Below are 23,007 nucleotides of genomic sequence, written 5' to 3'. Positions count from 1 at the left end.
TATTAGTTTATGAGTCAGTCCTCTCTAAGTTTATTTATTTCTGTGAGCTGGAAAAGTAAAGATGGAAAAATCATTTCTATACTTGTCAAAATGAGGGCCTGATACTGGACATGGAGACCTGGCCAAGGAATTGGGTTGCTAGAAGGACTGGCCGAGTTGCCAACTGGCCCCACCTTTTCTCTATATACATACAATAAAGACAACTATAATAAACCTTCTTTGCTATGTTTTTCATAATTTTATTAATTTAAAGTCCTGGGATATGTATCAAGGCAAATATACCTTGTATCAATTCTATTTTACAATTCATAGTGCTATGACAGTCTGGATATTTAGTTCAATTTTTTTCTGAATATTTCACATGGTAATAGCTATGCAACTTTCATTTTTTAATTAAGTAAAAGTAATAAATAAATAAGTCAATATATAAATTTTGTAGTGCTTATGAGTATATACCGGGGGTGCCAAAAAATTGCATGCACATGACTTGCATTCATCTTTTGTTATCGGTATACACTGAGTATTACAATTTTAATACAGTTTTTTCCTTTCTTAAAACGTGTATACATTTTTTTAGCACCCTCTGTATTCTTTATATTGTTAGTTATTATACAGCCACCATCATCTTTTGTAAATTAGGCTATCTACAAATTTCAAATGACTTTAAGTTTATGAATATATCACTATAATTATTTATCCATTTTAAAGCAGCAAGTATCAACGAAACAAATGTTTATCATTTTAAAAATAAAATTATTTCAAATACCGGGGATGCCAAAACAATGTATATGCATGACTTGTATTCATCTTTTGTTATCAGTACATATTGAGTATTACAATTTTAATACAGTTTTTTTTTTTCCTTTCTTAAAATGTGTATACATTTTTTTGGCACCCTCTGTATAAATGTTCTGCAATTATTGGACATTATCTTGTTGGTTTAGGAATGATCATAAACTGAGTTCATTTCTACCACTACTATCACATTTCAACACCACTATTAATCCCACAATAGACTGAAATACTCATATAGCCAAATCCAAATTAACTGAAAGAGAAATAGGTGTAATAGACAATGACGAAGTTAGAGAACCCAAACAATTCTTCCAAATACCCTAGCATGAACTCACTACAATTTTTTCCACCTATTCTTTCCCTGTTTGGGATTACATACCATGTATTTATCCCACATAAACATGTCTTTCTGTTCTTACTAAGAAAAAAATGTTTAAATTCCTAAGCATAGTGGCAGCAGGTCCTGCCTGAGATGGGAATGTTTATAAGCTTTATGATATTAACTGCAGCACTCAACCTCAGGTGGCATAAAGCATGCAAAAAAGAACTTTCTGTCAGTTTTATTATTTCTAAAAAGGTTCCCCTTGAAGCAGAAGAGTGACCTTGCTCTGCTGAGCTGACATATGCCACTGGATTAATGGTCGAGCTCTGCTGGAAGGAAGCTCACAGAAACATTACAACTCCAGAAGCTGGGCTGGCGGTGACCATTAATCAGGGAAACCAAAATCATGCATCAAACACACTCATTTAAAAGTAGTAAAAATGACTTAAAAAAAACTTTTTGAGAATTAGCTTATTGTTTGTCATTACTTTTGTTCAAGGAGATTACTGCACGACTAAAATGTCCTTTGGGAGACCTTTAGAAAGGTTATTATGTACCCACGGGCCAAGTGAGTATGGAGGACATTTAACACTGATGGAGGTAACTAGCAAGGAGTTTCTGTTCCAGAGAATTTGATGGGGAAGCTTATTAAATGGATTCTATTTTTCATACTTAATTTTTACTCCTTTATTTCACCATGATTTCAAAGCAGTGGTTACTATGGATGTTTGCCTCTTTGTGATGATTTCATTTTAAGACGAGAGTAAATGGATTAAGTGGTAGAAACATTTGACTGGTAAACTTGTTAGGAGATTTTTCAGGAAACTAAATTTGAATCAACACATTCAACTATTAAATATGTTAAAAAGTATCTTAACATGCTTAAAAGTACTGTACATTCTTCCACCATGTGTTAGCGAATGAAACATTTTTAAGACTTTTTCTCCCTTGGATTACTAAAAAGGAAATAAGGCCTAACATCCTGAAAGAAAATGTTCCGTTTTATTTAGCGGATGATAAGTTCCTCTTGCTTTTTAAAAATCTTTTTAACGATAAAATTGAAGACCTTCTCTTTTATATTTTTAATAGTTTGTCTTTTAGATTAATGACACTATACATAATACATATGATATCATTTCATTATTAGGTAGAAAAAAATAGTAGAATCAGGCCTTTATTAAGAAAACCAGAATATTTGATACTTAAGATTGTGGTCAATGTAGTAAGGCCTATTGCTATTAGTACTTCAAAGTTATTTTTCTCCGTAAAGCACTGTTGTCTTCTTTTACCATGATATTCAATATTATCTTCTTTTGTTAGCCATATCCTATAGAGGAGAATTATTTATAAAGAATTATTTATTTGTTTTTGAAGTTTAGTCATAGGATTAAAATATTTGATAATATTGTGACCACAGTGAAGAACTATTTGATATTTGGTTATAAGTAAAAAAAAAAAAAAAATCAAATATGCACACAATAAAGAGTTAATTTTCTAAATTTATAGGAGGATAATACATATTTCTTGTAACTGGAAATGTGAATCATTCATCTTGGTTGTTGAATTCTCTCTGTCAAGGTACCTAGAAAACAGAATTAGTAATGGAAATTTGCTCAGGGAAATAACTTATCTTAGGGTAGGGGTGGTAAACATAGGAAATATGTTACCCGTAATCTCTCATTCCTCTGCTCACTATCTTCCCTAAAACACACACGATCTTCTGTAGCTATGGTAGACCTGTGTTAAGCATGAACTCGTTGAGCATGAAAATGGCTTTAGAACCCTTTTCAACACAGCTGTTCATGAAGTTCTTAACAAACTATCCACACTGGTGCAAGGATTGAAAACTTCTTGGTTTCCAGAGATAGACCATCCAGACAATGGAAACTCCTAGTGAAGTATTCTTGTACCCAATATACAACACTTATCTAGTGCCCAAAATGATTATGATCACTCGAGATAATGTTTCTTTCTCTCCCTTGAAGAGTTCACGAGATAATTATATTAGATACGTTTCTGTAATCTAGTGCTCCTTTTAATATACAATGCATAGTAAATCGCCTTTATTGTTACTTTACCACCATTTTAGCAATTATGATCTTTGGATTTGGTGATTTCTAAAGAGTTTCTTAGTCAATAACTACATAATCTCTTAGAGTAAATAATTTTTTAAGATAGTTAAGCAGATTCAAATTGTATTGATTGAAATTAATTTCACTTCCAAAATCTGTGATCATTTTAAGGGGACTTTCTTAAGATTGACTATAAATTATGTAGATATAGACACATGAACACAAAATGTCTCTCATGTACTAAGACATGAGTAAAAATTAGTATTTGTAAAATGGGTGAATATAAATTTCCAAGTTGACATCTATTATATATTATTATGTATGTATGACTTACATTCTATGGATGCAATGTCAATCATGAGCTACAGTAATAAATCATGCAAAGGTACAATTGAGACTTTTAAGTATTTGAGTCTTTTACTCATAAAACTTGTTTTTTTGTTACATTAAATGGGCCGATATGAATAACCACTTTTACGGGTTATGGATCATTCTGCATTGATTTTTTTAAAATTCTAGTTTCTTTCCTTTGAGGCAGTTTCAATTTGCAGAAAACATCTCTAGTAGCACATCAAGGTTTGAAAGCAAAGCTTTAGCATGGAAATTTTGACACAACTTTAAAACATATAGTGGAGTCAGAATCTGCACTTCCTTTAGATATTTTGCAGCTGGTAGAAAAGATACTGACCCAGGCAGATCAAATAGACTAACTTTTGTTCTAAGAGTGCAGATGTACATTGAAAATATTCAGAGTATTGATATACAGAAGGTGCCCAAAAATGTATACACATTTTAAGAAAGGAAAAAACTGTATTAAAATTGTAATACTCAATATATACCGATAACAAAAGATGAATACAAGTTATGTTTGACTTCTGCAATTACGAGAGGTGCTCAAAGTGGTTACCATTCATGTCCAGACACTTCTGATTACAACGAACTACTGCTTGAGCAGCGTTGACCTAAATGTTAACATCTCTTAAAATGTGTATACATTTGTTTGGCACCCTCGGTATATTTGAGCATTGGGTTGCCTTTACCCAAGGTTAAATGTTAGTGTTAAAGACCATGTTTCACAGCTCTGGTTGTCTTTTAGCCTTCAGCCCCTCTGATGCCCTATGCAACCGTCTTCCATTGGCACTTCATGAGAGTATGATTATTTAACACTGAGGCAAAACTAACAGATTATTTTAAGTGAGTTAAATTTGTTTCACACTCTTCAAAACATCTCTGCAGTTGAGTTAGTTAGAACAATTAAATCCCCAAATGTCTTTGGACATTATTGAAATTTAACATATTATTATTCTGGAATATTTATACAAGTGCATAATGAAACAAAATTCCGATCTTCTAGAACTTAGTACTAACCAACACTCTATATTCAGTACTGAGATGATGTGAGAACTAATTGGCAGAGTGTGTGTAATTTTTAATTTGCCAGTATATTTCAAAATACTGCGGATGTCTGACTCACATATGCAAATTTTGTCTTTGAAATAGACTGTGAAACTTTTCTACCAGTGTCTTGCTCAAATATTAAGTCATGCTGAAGATAAGATTTTACTTGAGTGCTGGAGATAAGATTTTACTTGAGCACCCCCAAAGTTGGTAGGTAGTTAAGCAATGAAAATAAGGGTCAAGTTCTTTTGGTCAAAAGGTTGATTTACACTTCCAGAAAGAAACTTCCTAATTCTTCTTCACGTTGCTAAATTTAGGCTGGCCATTGTTCAAAGAAGCTTATTCAGTTCCATCCTTTCTATCAAGCTAATTTTCCACAGTTTCCATCCTGCTCACATAGCAAATTTCTTTGAAAACAGAAGAAAGGATCAAAACCTTGGAATAGAATGGCGCAATTGAGAGTACATCAGGGTGGAGAATTATAAAAAAACGATTTTTTTTTTTCAAGTTCTGGGTCCTATACGTTTTCTCATTGAGAAGGACTAGATGATTTCTAAGAACCCAACCAGCTTTATATCATGAAATGACATTCTGTAATAACTAGAATTACTACAAAACTGCAGAAGAAATGTGACTAACAAAAAATGAATCCTCTAAAGTTCTTTAAATTATACATTGCATTGTGTAGAGATACACACATACACAAACACACAAATGTGCTCAAACAGCCCCAAATGATACTTGTTCAATCCTACTTTTGTGGAACCAAGTAGACTATGTAGAAGAATGTAATCTTCACAATGTAATCTCAGTCTCTCAAAAGACACTCCAATAACATACATTTTTATCACAAAGTTAGTTGTACTCGAATAAATTTAGAAAGTAATACTTTCTTTTCTCCTTAAATATGTCTATACTTTTAAAAGAACATGACCTAAGCAACACTAATGATATTTTTACAGATTAATTCTTTAGAAACTTATGCTACCATCAGCTCGTTTATTTATTTACTTGTTTACTTACTTACTTATGGAGGGGCACCTGGATTAACATAAAAAAACAAACAAACTTTTTTTAGAGCAGTTTTAGGTTCACAGCAAAAGGAAGGTATAGAGTTTTCCCATATATCCCCCAGTCCCCACACATTATTGACTCTGTACATTATTTTCTAGCTTTATATAAGTACATTTATGTTTTTCTAAACTAACATTTCATTATGAATATTTTCAAGGATATGTAAAAAGTAGAGTGAAGTGCAATCTACACCATATATCCATCACCCAGTTAATCATTAAATAATGGCCAGTAATGTATCCTCTTTACGCCCACACACTTGCTGCCCCTCACTAGAGTATTTTGAATTTTAAATAAAAAATAACAATACTTCTTTAACTTCTTCAAATAGCTAGTTATTTTTTAAAAATTGCTTCATAGTCTTCTGGATGTTTTTGTTATAGTGGTTTATTTGATTTATATCTAAACAAGATTCATGGACTGTATTCGATTGACACAACTCTTCAAGGTTCTTAATTTATACTTTACTTTTCATCTTCTTTTTCTTTCTATTGATGAGTTTAAAATATCAGATTATTAGAACTTCAGGTCCTGTGGGTTTTCTCGTTGTCTAGATTTTTATGACAGATGGAACCCTCTTGGTGTGAGTGAACATGCTCCTCTGTCTTTGTATTTTATCTGCTAGTGAAATACAAAAGCTTGGTGTGATTGACTTTTTTTTTAAAGACTATTTTATTGGTGGTACTAGGTGCTTTCATTATGAAGCATATATTCCAATTCCCTCTTTTTGTGATTTTAGTAGCTATTGCTAATCATTTCCTAGATCCATTATTTCATTAGGGGTTTACAAAATGGTAATTTGTAATTTCATCATTCTTAAATGATTACCTAGAAAAAAAATACATACATATATGATGTCTAACAATTAAGTTCACCAACTTGCCATGATGCACTTACGAAGGTATGACAATTAAGTTCGAGAACTCATCTTAGAAAAAGTGCTACATACCTCATTGCTGAATATCAATACAGTCACCTTCCAAGTACTTCCCTTGGGAAGCTATGCACCTATGCCAGTGCCTAGTCCACCCTTCAAAGCAATTTTGGAACTCTTTTTCTGGAATGACCATCAGACCTGTCATCGTCGTTTTACTCTTGATGTCCTGAATGTCATCAAAATGTCTTCCTTTCAATATTTCCTTTAATTTCGGGTAAAGAAACAAGTCATTGGGGGCCAAGTCAGGAGAGTAGGGAGGGTGTTCCAATACAGTTACTTGCATACTGGCTAAAATCTCCCTTACAGACAGTGCTGTGTGAGCTGGTGCATTGTCATGATGGAAGAGTCATGAATTGTTGGCAAAAAGTTCAGGTCGTCTAATTTTTTCACACAGCCTTTTCAGCACTTCCAAATAATAAGCTTGGTTAACTGTTTATCCAATTGGTACAAATTCATAATGAATAATCCCTCTGATATAAAAAAAAGGTTAGCAACATCGCTGCAATAAGTTCACGAACTTAATTGTCAGACCTCATACATTGGCAGCAACAGGTCCGTAAGTTTTCATAACCTTGGTATATCAGCCTCATAGCTGTGTTTGCGTTGAGGTGCAGCAATGTCTTGCTGAGTGGCATTCATTATTGTTGTTGTATGTTTTTTTTGTGCCATCACAAGAATGTCTAAGCTTGAATTAGAGCAATGAACATACATTAAATTTCTCGTTAAACTTGGCAAGAGTGAAAGTGAAATCAGGGACATGTTAATCCAAGTTTATGGGGATAATGCTATGAAGAAAACGGCAGGATACAAATGGATTAAACAGTTTTCTGAGGGGAGAGCACATCTCTGATGAAGAGAGGTCAGGTTGGCCAGTAACGAACGGAACTTACAAAAACATTGCAAATATTTGTCAAATTGTGCGTCAAAATCGTTGGCTGCCTATGAGAAGCATAGCAGACCAAGAAAACATTGATAGAGAAACAGTTAGGAAAATCTTAACTGATAATATTGGCATGAGAAATGTGTGTGCAAAAAATGGTCCTGAAGAAGCTCTTGCATCACGACAATGCACCAGCTCACAAGGCACTGTCTGTGAGGCATTTTTTAGCCAGTAAACAAATAACTGTATTGGAACATACTCCCTACTCACCTGATCTGAACCCCAATGACTTCTTTCTTTACCCAAAGACAAAGGAAATATTAAAAGGAAGACATTTTGATGACATTCAGAACATCAAGGGTAATACAACGACAGGTTGGCCATTCCAGAAAAGAAGTTCCAAAATTGCTTTGAAGGGTGGACTAGGAATTGGTGTGCATAGCTTCCCAAGGGGAGTGCTTCAAAGGTGACTATAGTGATATTCAGCAACGAGGTATAGGTATATAGAACTTTTTCTAGGATGAACTCACAAACTTAATTGTCAGACCTCCATATGTATGTATAGAGAGAAGATTTTCCTCATTAAGTATGTAGTGACTCTAAAATATATTTCATACAAGAAGAACAGATTAAATATTTAAGTATTTCCCTTTACTTGCCAATTCTAACAATATAACTGTAACATTTCAAAGACAACTACTGAATTTTCTTTTTAGCGTCATTATAGACTCATGGAATTTGATATAATAGATGTATTTTAATATAATTCAGTTATTATTTTCATTGATAATAAAATTATCCTAAGTTTGGATAAAATCTACTGCAGTGAGAATGTTTTCAATATGGCCCCTGTATTGTTTTGACATGGCCCCAGTAGACTTTGAAAGTCTACTTGCTTTATGGTAGGACAAGATGAGAATTCTGAGAATTCTGACTGAGAATCTTGACTCCAAATGTTATTGACATTGTTACTTATTTTCATTGTCCCTCAACATATGTATTTATATATACCAATGTTATTAATGACAATATGATTACTGAAAGTAGGTTAAATTTTAATTTGTCATTGCTTTTTGTCCTTTGGACAGTCAAATTACTGTTTTTTAAATTCACTTAAAATAATTCCTCTCTCTAAGCCACCACTTCAATATGGAATTAAATTCATTTGTTTCATTTTTATCTGGAATCTTTGGGGGTTGTTTTATTTTAAAATAATTTTTTTTTAATAAATATGTAAAATATAATATGTGAATGGTCTTAAAGTCAAATCTACAAAACAAGGTATATTCAGAGAAGTCTATTTTCTGTCCTGTCCCTTTTATACTTTATTTTGCCCCATTTCTCTAAGAAGGAAAATACATATTTGCCTGTATTAAACCACACTCATGTATTTCCACCCCTAGAAAAATGGTATCCTACTATGTACATTTTTCTCCACTTAGCTTTTTTCACTTACACTGTATCCTGGCAATCATTCCATAGCAGTATAAAGAGATGTATTTCAATTTCTTACAATGACTTACATTTCCATTGCTTTGCTATATATTAGTCAATTCAGTTCCTTCTTGATAAACATTGAGATTTACAGCTTTTTGATAATATAAAAGCTTTACAATTAATGTGAATGTGCAAGTCAATTTGTATCTCTGGTGCAGATGTCTAGAAATGGAATTGCTGGGTCAAAGGGGAAATACAAAGGTAATTTTTCTAGTTTTGCCAAAGTACTCTTCATAGGTGTGCCATTTTTCAAGCATATCTAGTTGGACAACAAAAGACTACATAGATTTATATAGAGTCTAGTTAGGACTGAATATAATCTAATATCAACAGAAACAAAAACATTATCTAAAATATGAATTGCACTTTTATTTAAGTTACTCTTATTTTGATAGCTATTTGTATAATAGCTCTATCTTGATGGGAGTTTCTATCACAAGATAACATTTGCTAAATCTAATCCATTACAATTATGCAATGCAAAATTATCAATATTCAAATACATTCTCATTTATAAAAGACTATTTTTTATGAAGCCAACTCACTTCCACATGATTCACCTTTTTATTCAAAACTTAACAGTAGAAATTATAAATTTATTCATTGTCTATACCTCATAGTAGACATTAGCCCTTTTTCATCATAAGCCGTAACCTATACATAATGAAACCATCTCAGAACATCACTAACTTTTAGACTAGTGAGTAATGAAATTTTTAAAATGTCATTTAAATACGTAGATTTGCCTCTTAAGGGTGTCTTAGCATGGATTGATATACTCCTCTGGCTTATAGCTGTTGAGTGATTCATAATGAGATGAATGACAAAACCAAAGTAACAGTCCTGAAGACTTAAACCAATATTCCTAAACCTGCTTCTCTTTATTGATATAATGAGGAGAAATTAGTTTTAAAATGTGGTGACTATTTATTACTTAATGGGAGAAGATAGTGTAGAGAAATGCTGAAGCGAACCCATCCTGTGCCCTCCTGGGCAACACAACCCATTATCCAGTGGTGGAAATCATGCTGTAACCGTCATTAATATTTAATAGGCGGGACAAAAGCTGGATGTAGGCTACAAGATTGCCCTAGGGGTAGGCTCCCACTGGCCCTAAGAAAGTTTCAGGTATATAAAAGAGTAACATTTTCCTGTGTGCAGAAAGTTTATCAGCAGAGTAAGAATACATTCAATTCCCTTTTGTGATCTCTGGGCGATGATGGCCTGGTGGAAATGCCTACTAGGCAAGTTGAAGTAATTAATGCGTTGGAAGTCATTCTAGGTTAGTAAGCTCTGCATGAGAAGACGTGGTATTTTCCAGTGTGGTTCTTAGTTTCAGTCCTTTTCTTTCTCTCCTCTTGCCACAACCTGAAGGGCTTGTTCAGCAGGGGTGGCAAGTCAGCAAAAGGCGTTAATTGTGTCTAGCACAGCTATCATCCTTGGGGTGATATTCTGTATCACATTGTCTGTCAAGCTAACCCCTGTCACAGTCAGGATCTTTCTATTTCCACTCATTTAAAAGGGAAACAAGGAGTTTTAAAGATAGCTGGTGGGGGAGAGACAAGTGTCAAGAGTGCTTGTAAGGACTAAGAGCCTTTGAAGGTCACTTGAAATAAAGTGGGCCGTGACTTCTAAAAGGACAATACAAGGTTTTGTAGATTACTGACTCCCATTATTAACTTTTCTAATTACCAGGTTATTTTTCAGTACCACCAGTTCATTTTGAAAATACAAGCTAGAAAGGAGATAAAATTCTTAAGATAGAACATATTTTGGGGAATTATGGGTACTAAAAGACAATATCAGATACCCACCTTCCCAAAAAAGATATAAAATTAAATAGATAGTGAGGAAATATCAATTTTTTGACTTAATGACTGAAGAATTGAGTTGCATACGAATAAAAAATTTAGCTTTGTAGTACAAAAAGTAACCAAGGGAACAAGTCTATTAACATGCTGAGCTTTTTCTCAAAAACCAGTGAATGAAATTGACCCAGAGGTCTCATTGCAATTCCACGTTAAATGTGGAAAAATTCACTGTTATTCCAAAACTTAGACTGTGCATGCCTAAATGCTGTTTTCACATTAATAGAGCTATTCTGACATCAAGTAGAGAATTTCAAATTATCTAGAGTCAACAGTGGAAAATACAACTGTGTTCCTTTTTTTTTTTACAAATATGATCTTTATGAGGCATAATGTTGGATCTACTAAGATGCTTTTTGTTTGTTTGTTTTGTTGTTGTTTATTTGTTGGTTGGTGGGTTATTAATACATGCCGTTCCTAAGAGCAAAAGTAATACTGTAAAATAAAAATTTAATAGATTTTCTCCAAGGTGTTTAACACTATAACATAAAATGCATGAAGATATTTTATCTACTGTAAATATTACAATGTTAATAATAGTTACACCTTCCAGTGCCGTTAGCTCTTGCAGCGAACTTTTTAAATCCTGTACTTGCAAGACTGATGCTTATTGAACCATAATCGAATGTATTTCACACTTATATATTTTATCAATGAGAGTCACAAGTCCTAAATTTCCTTCCCTTTTCCTTCCTTTCCTATTTTATAGCGCAGCAGCAGCCTTGGCAATTTTGATCGTTTTCGGACTAATTCCACCTCAAAATCAGATAATCCAACTGAGGTTAGTATTTACTGTGTTTTTAAGAATAATATGCAAACATATTATGAAAAATTATGAAAAAGCCAATATCACTTTTGCAAAGTACAGTAAAAAATAAATATATTTAGAAATCATAGCCTTACATATATTTCTATAATACATGAACAAATAATTATTTAGTACTTAGTACTATAGTGGATATAAAAAGCTATCTAAAAAGCCTAACAGATGTTTGGAAAGTGAGAACATGAAATTAAGGAGAGAATAACTACTTAACGTAACTCAAACAATCCCAAATTTTCTGAGCATTTTCACCATAAAACAATATAGTATACGTTAAAATTTATTTAAGTTGTAATTGCTTTGATTTAGAAATGATTAAATAGCTTAATAGTAAATTTGTTAAGGAAAGCATATAGCTACTTAATTGTACTCTCACACTTCTACTGTCTGCATTGAAATGTCACATGGTGACCATTCCATACACATTTGCAAACCATGAACACTTTAAAGGTACTTTAAGAAAAGCTTCCCCACATGTGATACATTTGTTTTAGAGCAACAGGTTTTAGATTTCATGCACTTTTTAATTATTCATTCCAGTTAGTGTATTTTTTCTTTTATAAAGAATTTTTCCCTTTATTAGATCTAATTTATCAAAATACTTTTCAGATTCCTATATGCATCTATCTATAATACCTTAAAATATGTTAATTTCAATAATGGATATTCTAGACAAAATAAATGGAAATAAAATGACATCTATTATTACTTTATAAATGTCTCCATTAATACATATATGTGTGTGTGCGCATAATATATCCCCTTTTATACATATATACTATACATATTCTCTTTTATCCATATATATATATATATATATATATATATATATATATATATATGCATATGGATAAACTTGTATATAGCTATATGGTCTATCATCATTTACATAATTGTATATAAAATGTAATATATGTATATAAATGGTGAGAAGATAGATCTACACAATTTTATTTTCAGTTAACATACTGTGTAAACTTTTACTTTCCATAATCATATGTAGATATATTCTATTGTTATTAAGTTTATAATTCGAGAATTAACCTATGAAAGTTTCTCAGGATCATTCAAGTTCATTGATTAGTAATAGTAGTAATAGTGGCTTAGTCATTTGTGAAAGTTTAGTAAACCTGGTAAAGTAGTTTGTACATTTTTCAGTAATCCAGCATCATTCATTTAACAAATATTTACTGAACATGTATTTTATGACATGATTTCCATTAGACATTCAGAAAGTACTATTTTAATAACAGATGAAAATCCTTACTTTATGAAGCCTGGAGTCTAGGAAGAGACAGATTAAAACAACAATAAAATAAATAAAAATCTAAATAAAATTGTGATTCAGGCTATGAAAGAAAACCACATAGAAAAAAATGTTAAAATTAAAAATATGTTGAGATAGTTTCTTTGAAGCTTCTGTAAAGAATTCTAGAAACATCTAAAATTAAAAATATTTATCATACTTTTTTTGAAGTTAAGGCAATGGTAAATTAATGCAAGTAGTGATGAAATAATACACTTTCTTATTTATTTTAGCGTTTAATTTTATATGAAGATAAAGTTTAAATAGAGAAAAGAGAAGAAAAGTCTAACTCTAAAATTTTAAAGTGTTTCCAAGTTATATTTTATTCAAGGTTTTTGAATTAAACAAAGAATCTTTGCCTTTATAACCTTGAATGTAGAAATTAATTAAGTGCAATGAGGGCTTAAATTGGCTGTCCATTCATATTTATCATAGACAATTTGGGGTAAGATGTGAAGCAAAACATAATATTGATTAATAATGATGTTAATTATGTGGTAAAACCTTCATATTAAAATATTCAAGTTCACTAAAGAGAAGTTTCCCATTATTTTTTATATGCAGGGAATGACTGGATGCCCACCTATTCAGAATGGTGGGCAGCGCTAGACTAGATGACCTTCAAAGGTCCTTTCTTGAAACCTGAGATATTAAGGAGACATGTAACCCAAATATGTTCTCCAACAACAACAAAAAAAATCATTCCAATGTTGTTCATGAGAAGTTTTGCTTATTCAAAATATATTGAGGGTCAGTTATGTGCCAGCAAATAGTCTAACCACTCAGAATAAATAAAACAGATAAAATATCTAATTTCACAGAGCATACATCATATAGGGATATGCAGGTTGTAATCAAATGAACGAACACATGTTATCAGGTAATGTTAAGTGTTTAGGAGAAGAATAAATCAGGTAAACATGCAGGGAGTATAGACATGCGTGCTTATTTTAAAGAGGGTGATCGATCAGAAAATTTCTCTCCTATTACTTGGCATGTGATTAGAAACCTGGATGGAGGAAAGAATATATTTGTGGATATCCAGGGGAAGCCAATGGCAAAAGCAAGTACAAACTTTGATGGGAACATAAAGAGAAACAGCAAGGGGACTAGTATGGCAATACTTAATTACAATTGTTTTCAAACTTTAGCATGTATCAGAATCACTAGAAGAGTTTGTTAAAACACAAACTCTCCCCAAATGATGCTGAGGCTGCTGGTCTTGGGACCATATTTTGAGAAACACTGCCACAGTGAGCAAGGGAAATGTGAGAAGTAGCGAGGGGTGAGGTGGTGAATATATTATATTTCATATACTCCATATAACGTAATGTACAGCACATTATAAAATATATTAATTATATCATATTTTGTTATGTTGTAGAGCAATGTTCAGATTAATGTTTTTATTGCTTTATTTTATTGTCTTTTGTAAACAATTCTAACTAGATATATCAGGGGGAACCCATAAATGAAAGCAGAGAACAAGATAAAACTTCACATCATGGAGGAAGTTTAGGTAAAAAAATGAGAGCTATTTCCTGGACAATGAAGAAAAAAGTGGGTAAACAGTACATCAAAGCCCTTTCTGAAGAAAAGGTAAGTGTACTCGTTAATCACTTGTATTTTTCTATTAAATTTTTCTTAAAATATTTAACTAGTTCTTCTTGACATAGACATACTTGTGCTTTATGAAGGACTTTGACATCTATTTCTCCCTCAATGACTGTGCCCAGAAATTGGGTGCAAAAAAATACTGTTGCTCCCATTTTAATAGAGGAAACAGGTTTAAAAAGATCGCACATGTAGTATGCGAAGAACATAAGTCATTTACGTTCTAGAAAACATCAGTACCTCATTCCTTTCTCCTGCCAAATAATATTCCATTTTATAGATAAGGCACATTTTATTTATTTTTTCATCAGTTAATGGGCATTTGGGTTGTTTCCACATTTTGGCTATTATAAATAAAGCTGCTATGAATATTTGTGTGCAAGTTTTTGTGTGAAAATATTTTTTTCATTTCTCTTAGGTATATGGTAACTATATATATATAATATACATATATAACTATATATATAACTTATATATAACTTAGGTATATGGAAACTGAAAAACTGTTTCCCAAACAGTTAAGAAACTGAAAAACTGTTAAAGAAACTGAAAAACTGTTTCCCAAAGCAGTTGCATCATTTTACATTCCCACTAGCAATATCCGAGGCTCTCAATTTCTTCACATGCTTGTCAACACTTATTGTCTGTGTTTTTGATGGTAGCCATCTTAATGGGTGTGAAGTGGTATCGCAATGTGCTTTTGATTTGTACTTCCCTGATGACTAATGATATTGAGAATCTTTTTGTGAGCTTATTAGTTATTTGTATATCTTCTTTGTAGAAATGTTTATTCAAATCTTTTGCCCACTTTTTAATTGGGTTATTTGTCTTTTCATTGTTGACTTTTAAGCATTTTTAAAATACATTCTGGGTACAAGTCCTTTATTAGATATATCATTTGCAATATGATATATTTTCTCCCATTCTCCCATTTTATTTTCACTTTCTTATGGTATCATTTGCAGTGTTTACAAGTGTTTATAATTTTGATGTACTGCAATTTATCTATTTTTTTCTTTTGTCACTGTGATTTTAGTATTGTATCTAAGAAACCATTGCTTAACCTAAAATTTAAAATATTTACCCCTATGTTTTTTTCTAAGAGTTTTATAGTTGTAGATCTTAAATTTTGGTGTATGATCATTCATTTTTCTATATGGTATGTGGTAGGAATCTAATTTCATTCTTTTGAATGTGAGCACCTAGTTGTCCCAACATTTTGTTGAAAAGACAATTCTTTCTCCATTGTATTGTGTCGGCACCCTTATTGAAAATCAATTGATCATTAATATATGGACCATAAATATATTGGTTTCTATAGGTATTTTTCTGGCTTCCCATCTTTTTCATAGTTTCACTTATTGGCTCTGCTTTCTACACTATCCTTCTAAATATTGAGTCTTCCTAAGGCTTGTTCCTGGATGTTCTACTCAATGTACTCTCTTCCATCCAGTCTCATGACTTTGTTTTTCCCAATCATATCTCTAGCTATGACCTCTTTACTTACCTATTGTACTTACACAATCAATTATTTATTTAATGCCATCACTCAAATGTACACATCTATCTGAAACCTAATGTATGCAAAACTAAATTATTGATTCTCTATGCTATACAAGAAAGAAAAAAGAAAAAAATAGTTTCTGCTCAGTGTTCCCTGTACCAATAGACAACACTGTCATGACTGTAGGTGAGGGGAAAGACAGATAGATAGACAGATAGATTAACATTAGGAAGGAAGGGAGAAAGCCTGAGAATTATTCAAAATTCCTTCTTTCTCTCACTTATCACACCAATTCATCAGCATATCCTTTTGGTTCTAACGCCAAAGTATATCTAAAACTCCTAATTTCTCCATGTAAACTATTCGTGCTTTAGAATAAGTAATCAACCTGCCTTGCCTCAATTACCATAATAACTCCCTAATTAGTTTCCCTTCTCCCAATTTTTCTTCCATACTCTACATGAAAGCCAGAAAGATTCCTGAAAAGTGGAATTCAGAACACATCACTCATTAAACACATTAAAATTGTATAATACCTTCACAGGGCATCCTTTACTATGGTGTGTTCATTCCAATCTTCTGGAAAGCAGACCCCAAGAAAGGAAAAGACACACCAAAGATTTGGCGAGGTAAATGTCTGTGAAGGATAAAGAAGAGAAAGAAGAACTAGGCAGGGAAAGCCTGATCCTTGTAAAAGAAGAGTAAGAAAGAAAGAGAATTGGTTAGTCTCAGACTTCAACACTGTTCTGAGAAAGCTTTGGCCAGGTTGATGGAGAGTCCTTGAACAACAGTTTTCCATTAGAGGAGCCCCACATCCCACCAGAATGGACTCAACCAGTATCCCTACTGTTTCAGTCATTGACAGAGAGCATAGCTTCCACGCAAACAGTGGTGGATCCAGAGAGGTAGTAGCTGGGGCTGTCAGTAAAGCAGGGTCCCTCAGAAGGAGATCTGGCCACCACGTGTGGTCCATAAAGCTCTTGGTGATCTGGCCCCAGTCTACTTCTCTCAGTTCATATGCTAACACTCTCCTTTCCCTCAGCTCCAGTGACATTGTCCTTGTTGTTTTCCCCTGCATAACCCAAGCTTATTCTGAGTTTAGTTATTTTGATCTTGCTGTTCCTTTTGCCTGGAAAATTGTCTCCAAATCTTCACATAAGTTATTTCTTCTGATCATTCAGGTAAAGAATTCAAAGGATATATTATTACCTTATAGCAGAGGTCGCTGAGGTCTACTCCATCTAAATTAGCCAATTGTCCCCAACCCTAATCCAGGTAGCTAATCCGCTCACATCAGCCAGTTTTATTTCCTGCATATAATTTATTATTCTCTGAAATTGTCTTGCTTATTTTGTTTGCACACACCTCCCCAAATACTACCTATGTACACACACACACACACACACACACACACACACACACTCACACAATCTAACACAATAAATGGTACCTCTAACCCTGATATCGTTTACCATGGTATACCTAGTTCCCAAAATAGTGTGATGTAATTAAAAGGTGTTCTATGACTGAACAAATGAATAAAGGAATAGATAAAAACATGGAGTCAAACTGAATGTATATCAAATGTATGCTCTGAAGTGTTATCAGTGTTTAGAAATGTTAAAAAATGAGAAATATTGAATTACATTTTGATGAGTATTAAGAAATTCATAGTTTTTGTCCAAACTATCTAAATGTGGAAAACATTTTAGATGTTTTCAAGCAGATGTAATTTGTTTTGAAATTGTCTGTCTTTCTAATTTTATGCAAGATTTGCTTTTCACTTGACTAGGTGGCAAGCGTGGTATGAGATTTGTAAAGCTTCTTAGATAAGCTTTGCTTTAGAATTGCAAAGTGTGCATGTTTTATTCATATCTAGTGATCTGGTGGGGTGCAAATAACTGACATGAAACAACTATGTAGAGTTTAAACTTCTACTATCAGATCTCAAAGGATTAGTAATGGTGGTAAATAGATGATAAAGAGAAAATAAAGAAATAAAAGTGCCTTAGCAGATAAAGCATAGATCTCAGTAAATCTAACATTTCTGTAACCAGTCTTGATAATGATATTCATCCTAATTTACAAAATGAACTGTTATAATTTCAGTTGAATTCCATAATGTGGAATGTTTCATCTAAAGGATTTTTCCAAGTATACTTAAAATGTTTTGTTAGAAATTGAACTAAAGATTAATGACTATCGTATTTTATGTTGATGTATTCCTTAAGCATTTTATTGCTAGACTATGTCTGCTTGGTTAAATCAATGCATACAGCAAACATCTCCATGGAAATCAGTTTTCTGACCTCAATCTCTCATATATTTTTCTGAAGAATGACGAAGATGGAGAGGATTCCCTCCCATGTCGGAACAGTGACCCCGTGATTGGGGCCCACACAGAGATGTCCCTCAAAGCCAGTGACTCCATGGATAGTCTCTACAGTGCACAGAGCTCATCAAGTAAGGCTATAGGATAAGAAACAAGATCCTAGATGGGAGGTCTCAGTTAAATCAGATCAAAATAACAGACTTGCTTCTCTGGGACTTGTTTGTCAAATTAGCAACAAGGTTCCAGCTACCTGATAAGAGAAATAGTGTTGAATCTAAAGAGTTGTTATTGTTTAAAATAATATATTAGGTAGAATTCTATATTATTTCGAAACTTTCATCACTATGGTCAGCAGGGCTCTTGGGGACATGCCTCAAAAAGGTCATGTTGGGGAATTAAATCTGCATCCCTAAAATAAAAATGCATGCTGGGGAGAACTAGCATTATCCTGAGTCAACAACTGTAAAATGACTTAAAGTTTCAGATAAATAAAATCCCGTTCTCTGCCTCTTCTTTCCTTCCTCCCTTCTTTTTCTTCCTTCTTTCCTCCCTCCCTCCCTCCCTCCCTCCCTCCCTCCCTCTCCTCCTCTCTCTCTCCCTCTCTCTCTCTCTCCCTCTCTCATTTTTTCCATCATTTCCTTTCCTTTTTTTCCTTTACTATTCTGAAAAAAAGCAGGACTTTTACATCAATTCTGGCATTACTTTTTAGGTTTCTATGCAGCATTAGCGCTTAAAGACAGAAGTAATATGTAAACATTAAATAGTAGGAATATCACTAATTAGTTGACAAAAAGGAATCCGTACATATTCAACAAGGATTTTCTAAAAACATTGGTATTTTCTAAAAAGGATATCACTCAGGATTCAGTCACACATCCTGCTATGATATTTGGATGAAACTACTAATGTTGCAGGGTGCCCTATATGTACACTGTTACACATGTCTCTAATCTTTTAGGATCTTTTAAATTTTTTTTTTTTGCAAAGTTTAGTTTTCATTTCCTTTTAAATTATTTGTTGTTATTTGAAGATGGATAGCAAAGACCAGATGTTTCAAATATCCTGAATTTTATTCTTATTTTCCTGATAGCTGTAGCACAGTTATTTTGTGGGAGAAAAAAACAAAAACAAAACTATTGCACAAACATTTGAAGGATACATTTTTGTACGTGTGAAATTCATTATCATTAGTATTTATTTCTGCTGAAAGTTTTAAAATTCTAAGTTGTGATGCTCAATGTGGGAAGAATTTTATTATCTAGAGTGCACCATGTAAAGCCAGGGCATGGGGTGGTCTTTGGAGGGAGGGTGTGAGGAGATGGTGGCTCATTTAGCTATTATCATATACAACCTACTTCCTATGATTAGAAAAAACTCACCTTTCTTTTACACCAGTTCATATATTATATGGAGCATCTCTTTGGCTCTTCACCTTGTTTCCATAATTACTGTAATGAATGGTAGAGAAACTGGGACTGTTCTCTCATCGAACTTAGCACCAAAAGGCCACAATGAAGGAGAAAGTGACAGTTGAAAGTGATGGAGAAACTGAGACTTACTTTCACTGCGAACCATTCTTGCCCTCAGACAAGGAGCAAAAATGGAATCACTCTCCTCTTTTTCCCTTGAGGTTCAAAGTCAGAAAGGGAGAGGACACAAAAACAACAAGGATTTGGAGCCGTTTAAAAAGCGCAGTTTAGAACAGTTTCTAACCACTTGGGAGTACAGGCATTGGAAAACACTTCCTCTTTCCCTCATACTCACACAACAAGCAAAAGAGCTACCCTCTATGCATAGAGATGTTGCCTCAGAATGGCTTTTGGTACACAACAGGAAGTCTGGGAGAGCATTTCTGCTGCATTGTGGTAAGTTGTAGGGAACCTTATGTCTCATGCTTTGACCATTTGTGATGAATAACACACAAAGCTCAAGTTGTTGTTATTGGTTTCTTTATTTACATGTACAGGATTAATAATCTGGCTTGTACAGGGAGTTAAGTCTGTACTGTCTGCTTCTTTAACAAGTATCCAATGGTCAAAACACTGTCCTTCTGGATTGGATCATAGAGATGGACATCAGAGGGTGTTTGCGTTAGTGGTTGAGGAAAGAGTGGTCCGATTGGCTGGAGAAAGGTCAGGAGTAGCTCAGAGGACAGAGGTCACTGGTGGAGACTGACTGGGAGACAGAAACAGGAGGGGTCGCTTAGAAGCCCCTCATGAGGCTAGCATCCAGTGTTTCCGCATTATCCCTGCTTAGTGGTGTCAAGACGATGGTTCAGAGTGTTTTGAACCTTCAGTGAGAACTGTTAACCTCTGCTTTGCCTTCCTCAGGTGGAATAACAAGCTGTTCAGATGGCACAAGTAACCGGGACAGCTTCCGACTGGACGATGAGGGCACCTACTCAGGATCGTTCTGTGGCCGGGCCCGAGTGCACACCGATTTCACGCCCAGCCCCTATGACACTGATTCCCTCAAAATCAAGGTGCGTGCACGGCATCGCTGCGTTCTGTATGGTGTGTCTAAGTCTGGGTGTGTGACCTGTTTCAGAAGTGCAGGCAGCGAGAACTGGAGGGAGGGGTGGTGAGTGTGTTCTTCCCCATAGTAAAACCTGGGACAGGTTTACTCTGGCCACAATTTAAACCAAGCGTGTCAGGTGGGGTAGGGGGATAAGTCTGTTGAGCCTATTTGCTTAAGTTGCTGTTATGTAGAAAATGCAGAATCAGAGCCTATCAGGGGAGAAGGAATTATCTACATTTTTCTGAAAATGGGTGCCCAGCTCTGCCCGATACTTTCTGGAGTAAAAATAATACCGAGAGAGAGAGAGAGAGAGAGAGAGAGAGAGAGAGAGAGAGAGAGAACTCAGGAGCTTCAACCAACACACGTGTATTATTACTTATCCCAGAGGTCTTCACATCATACATTTGGGCATGGCTCATCTGCTTAAGGTCTCACAGGGCTGAAATCAAGGTATCAGATGCACACGCGATCGCATCTAAGGCCAGGGATCCACTTCCAAGTTCACTGGCTGTTACCAGAACTCAGTTCCTTGTGGTTGTAGGAGGGATGCTCCTGCTCTCTTGCTGGATATAACTGGGAGCCATTCTCAGCCCTTTGAGGCTGCAGCTAAGGTCCTGTTTACGGCATGGCAGTTTGTTCCTTCAAGGCCTGCAGAGAAGAGCTCACCTGAGTAAATAAGGAACACCCAGATAATCTCCCTTTTAATTACAGAATTAACTAATTTGGGACATTAATTACATCTGCATAGTCCCTTCTGTCATATAACACAACATAGTCACGGGTGAGAAATCCATCATTTTCATAGTCCTGCATACACTCAAAGGGAGGAGCTGATTACAACAGCACAAATAGAAGAAGACTTTATGCTAAAACATTTTATAGATGTTAAATTATTCCTTTTTGTAACACAAAGTGCTATGTAGCAAAAAGGACAGATTTTATGCATTTTTTTATACTGTGGACACCAAGGCAATGTTAATCAATAATTATGATAAGTTAAGAAGTCTTGATATGGTTGTTTAACATTCAAGGCATTCAGCTCTTCTTTTTATCCCTCCTATGGTTTCAAATCCGAGTAAGCTCAGCTGGAGAATGAGGAAAAAATTATTCCCCACATGGAAGAAGTCATTTCTTCTTCCATGTCTTGGGGAAAGGATGCTCATAGCCTAGTAGCCATTGTGCAGGACAGGGGAGGGCAGTAAAAGGGGCTAAACTGAACATGTTTTGGCTCAGGATAGCTTGTCAACTTCCCTACAGTCTCATGCCACATACCACTGCTGGTGCTGCCTCGGGCACATTTGTGGAGCTCTTGAGAAACACAATACGAATCACTCACTTTCCACTGAAGATTGAATACTATTGTTTCCATAAAGGGTCTTATCCAACATGAAATTGAAGCTCTGCTTGGTGACCTTTTCTGGAATGTACAGTTTTTTACAAGTTTAAAGGATAATAGGAAAGATGCAACAGAGGGCTGCCATGTTTAGAAACTTCTTTTAGCGCTTCAGGGGATGTTGTGGGTCTGCTTAGCTGATCCCATCTAGCCAGAATTTTATGTCTCATAGTTAAAGGCAGGAAGAACTAGGTGAACAACTAGCTCATTGAGTCAGACAGGCAGGTGGTCACAAATCAGAAAGATCAGATCTTTTCATCATGTGGAATTCTACTATTACAAATACAGTTTAGGTTTTAGATAGAAGAATACACATTCACAGAACAGCAAGGAAAAAAATATATTTAGTAGCAGACTTAGTACTTTGTTTGAGGGTAGACCCCTCAAATGGCAAAAATATTGGAAAGTCCAATGTCCTCTCTGGAGTAGAAAGTGGCAAGTCACAGGGAGTAACTCTGTGCCTTAAATGTAGATATTGCGTTTTCATAAAAATCAATTTTCTTTACAAAGAAATACCCCTGAGGGGTTTCGTACTCTTGCCAATAATTGGCAGCCTGTAGCCAATTAGAGTCTCAGACATGAATAAAGAAAAAGGACAATTGGATTATCCATCCCAATGTGCTTCATTCATATTTCAATTTAAATTTTGTTATGGAGCTCAATCTAAGTATTACC

At 34.2% G+C, this 23,007-nt stretch overlaps 1 protein-coding gene across 1 annotated transcript in view; it reads left to right on the top strand.

Annotated features, from left to right (window-relative positions):
- Positions 1–23,007, top strand: part of SAMSN1 (SAM domain, SH3 domain and nuclear localization signals 1) — a 111,930-nt gene that overhangs the window by 73,696 nt on the left and 15,227 nt on the right. Inside the window, 4 exon segments of the mRNA XM_074333509.1 lie at positions 11,553–11,624; positions 14,422–14,571; positions 18,427–18,553; positions 20,753–20,904. Of these exon segments, the coding sequence (XP_074189610.1) occupies positions 11,553–11,624; positions 14,422–14,571; positions 18,427–18,553; positions 20,753–20,904 (501 nt within the window).

This window comes from Rhinolophus sinicus, linkage group LG01 (assembly GCF_036562045.2).
Source record: "Rhinolophus sinicus isolate RSC01 linkage group LG01, ASM3656204v1, whole genome shotgun sequence".
Classification (NCBI taxonomy): domain Eukaryota; kingdom Metazoa; phylum Chordata; class Mammalia; order Chiroptera; family Rhinolophidae; genus Rhinolophus; species Rhinolophus sinicus.
Note: the sequence above shows the minus strand (reverse complement) of the source record. Positions and strands in the feature narration are given on the sequence as shown.